This window comes from Adiantum capillus-veneris, chromosome 14 (assembly GCF_014529385.1).
Source record: "Adiantum capillus-veneris isolate H3 chromosome 14, ASM1452938v2, whole genome shotgun sequence".
NCBI classification, from domain to species: Eukaryota; Viridiplantae; Streptophyta; class Polypodiopsida; order Polypodiales; family Pteridaceae; genus Adiantum; species Adiantum capillus-veneris.
Genome location: NC_140944.1, coordinates 6,321,743 through 6,324,876, shown reverse-complemented (window position 1 = coordinate 6,324,876; position 3,134 = coordinate 6,321,743). Strand labels below are relative to the sequence as shown.

The 3,134-nt window shown below is 37.9% G+C and overlaps 1 protein-coding gene across 1 annotated transcript; it reads right to left on the bottom strand.

Annotated features, from left to right (window-relative positions):
* Window positions 1-612: 612 nt before the first annotated feature.
* On the bottom strand, window positions 613-1,194 carry LOC147441837 (uncharacterized). The gene is made up of 3 exons (XM_086529527.1): window positions 972-1,194; window positions 823-895; window positions 613-709 (listed from the first exon to the last, which is right to left on the bottom strand). The coding sequence occupies exons 1-3, from the start codon at window positions 1,192-1,194 to the stop codon at window positions 613-615; spliced, it is 393 nt and encodes a 130-aa protein (XP_086385653.1).
* Window positions 1,195-3,134: the final 1,940 nt, after the last annotated feature.

Here is a 3,134-nt window from a genome sequence, read left to right as displayed (position 1 = left end):
ACCGAAAGAACAAAGAAGACTGCTCTGTCCCGCCTCTAAGAATAACACCATCAATCTCAATGGGCAAGACTATATCATCTATCATGTAGCTACAATCTGCTGGAAACAATCTCTCAGAAATTTTCTCCCCTGCCTCTCTATCATAGTGTGTCACAGGATGGCCAATACGATACCAAAGACACATGGTAAGATCAAGTACCTGCATGAATAAAAAACTCAAAGAATGAATGGCATAGCTACAATGTTTTTAGTTAGGAAATTAAACTATGAAACTAAGTTTGTTATCTTACCGCCTCTCTAGTGAGTGGATGCCAATATGCCTTCTTATTACACATGAGAGTCCATGTATGTAAGAGCACAAGTCCTACCCTAGTTGCATCTGCAATAAAATCTCCAATATTCTCGGCCATGCACATGGTCACTAAAAACCCCTCATAGGCCAAAAACTCATGAGCAACATCCATGAACCCTGTCACGAGACCCCTGGAAAATGTGTTCCACTTGGGAACACTCATGCCCTCTACAAAAGTGAATGATGACATGTAAGCATACAACCATAGTTAGTTGTAGGTACTAGTCCAAAGAAAAGTTACTTACCCAATGGGATTGGTCCTAGACCATCCACAAGCAAACTTGTAGGAAAATCTGCAAAGATAAGCCTAGCAGCCTCACGACATGGCACACCATCTTTGCTATATAGATTTGTATTCTGTGTCGTAAAAAATTTGTTGATGCTATAAGAAAACCAAACATGAATTATGTTCAAAATCATAGAACAATGCAAGAAGAAAATGCAAATAAGTAAGCACTATGAAAATCTACCTATCAAGGGCAAACTTATCAATTTGTGATATATCCACAAGCAAAACATCTACAATAGTTTGGTAATGGAAACCTACAAGCATTATCCAAATTAGCTTTGAATTAGGAAATATGGAAGACAGATATGCTAACAATTTTCTTAAACTTACCAACAGATCGTGTGATCGGCCTTCTCTCCCAAGCCTCTCGCCCAAGTGAAGACTCTGCAACAAATGAAGTAGTATGCACCAATGAGGATGTAGTGGGCACATTAGAAGAGGGCGCCATATGGGGTATAGTGATACCCAAAGAGGACATGCCGGGCTCTGTAGATGGCACAACGGGAGGCATTGAAGAAGGAGTGGATTTCCTTGATGTACTTGGAGGCTCCATTTTCCCTTTACCCTTCTTGAGTACATTGCTTACTAGTGGAGTACCTTGAGAGTCACTCTCAATGGTGTTTTGAGTAACTCCTTGAGAAACGGGAGGGAGAGACTCTTCTTGTGTCTCCTGTAAGTACTCATCACTCTCATTTTGAAACCCTTCACTCAACAACCATATAGCACAATATCACATAAATTAGTACTAAAGTAAGACATATACATTCTCAAAATAAAAGAGCCACTAGTGTTAAGATACTTACTCTTACGTAATTCCAACTCTTGCTTTGGAATAACTCCTAGTGGATAATCCAACCACCAAGGACAAACCTTGGCTTCCCATGTTGTTAGATTCCTTTCAATCAAAGAGGGAGAGAACATTGTATTCTCATCATGTACATCAATCCACTCTCTGGTGAATAATGGGGCTTCATTCGATTCCTACGCCTCAACGCATTGCATAACCCATCTACATAATTTTTAGAGCATCATCCACTTTGAAAAGCATATAAATGCAATGGCATAATAAATGTCATGTATCCAAAAAAAAAAATGTCAGAGTCTCCTTTGTATGGAGAATATTTTTTCAAAATAAACCATAATCCTATCTTGGGCTCCCACAAGGGATTTAAGTGTTTTCAACATAAACATTATACACACGCATATTGTCAAAAGAACCATCCACCCCATATCTAGGGCTTCCACAGGGAATTTAAGGATCTTTTTGTAAACAAAAAATGAAATTTCATCATTCTCAAAACGACCCACTGTCACCAAACCATGACAAAAAAATGAAATGCTCTTTTTTTGCAAAGAGTGCAAGTGGAAGATGCAAACCTGTAAATCACTCTCTTAGCCGACAACACAAGCTCCGGCATCTTCTCACTAGAGTCGAAAGACTTCACCGCATCCATTAGATAAATAAAAGCCTACATACATAGTAACAATAAAAAAGCACACTCAACTTGATCTTGTGTAGATTAAAACATGTCTATATTCTTTTAAAAACAATGGTCAAACGTCTACCTGCAAAATATGATTCTTCATGCTCATCTTGTAGAATAGGTCAAAAGAATTAGGAAGTTGTGGACCTTGTACTTGCATCCTTTCAATCATAAGTGTAGCCTCCCCATGCAAGTGAGCCCAATAAGTCTCCTTTTTCATGTAACTTCTAAAAAGCTTGTAATCACCAAAATGAAGATATTGTGGATCCTTAGACTTAGTGAGGCTCATGAGGTGCAAAATTATCTTCTTTTTACAAGCAATAAGAACAACATACCACTTAATCATATAGAAAAACAAAATTGAATGAATACAATTAAAAATGAGAAACTAATAGCTTCAATACCTCTCAGGAGTGATTTTAGAGCTTGTCAAACAATAGAGCTTATCTCTAGTGATCTTTAGCATTCCAGGTTCATCCCATTTAATGCTAAAAAGCAACTTGAAGAACTCATCACCATTAAGAGGATTGGCAATTGACAAGTACTTGTAGCTCCTATCTTTCAACCGTTCCTCTTCTACCTTTGTGGACTTGTCCAGTCTCTTCTTGTTCTCAACATCATTTAGTCCAAGTGCATCTAGCTTTGCTCTTTCTTTGGACATAAATGCAATGAACTCATCCTAATACAAAACACTGTATTGAAACCATAATAAAATTTTACATTAATTACCCAACATATAGAGTAGGTATCACCTTCCACACAAGTTGAGATATCAATCCAAATGGAGTGTTGTACCATGGTGCAGCACCATGGTAATACCTTGCCTCCACAGTCATCTCCACCCTAGCCCATTCTCTCATATCAGGTGTCAATTTTTGAAGGATTGAATCTTTATTTGCCATGCCAAATCTTTGAAACATATAAACTTCATGAGTGATGTTTGGCATGACATGTGCCCTAGAAATGCTGCAGAAAAATTGAAAACAAAGAGTTGAACACAAGCATTGCT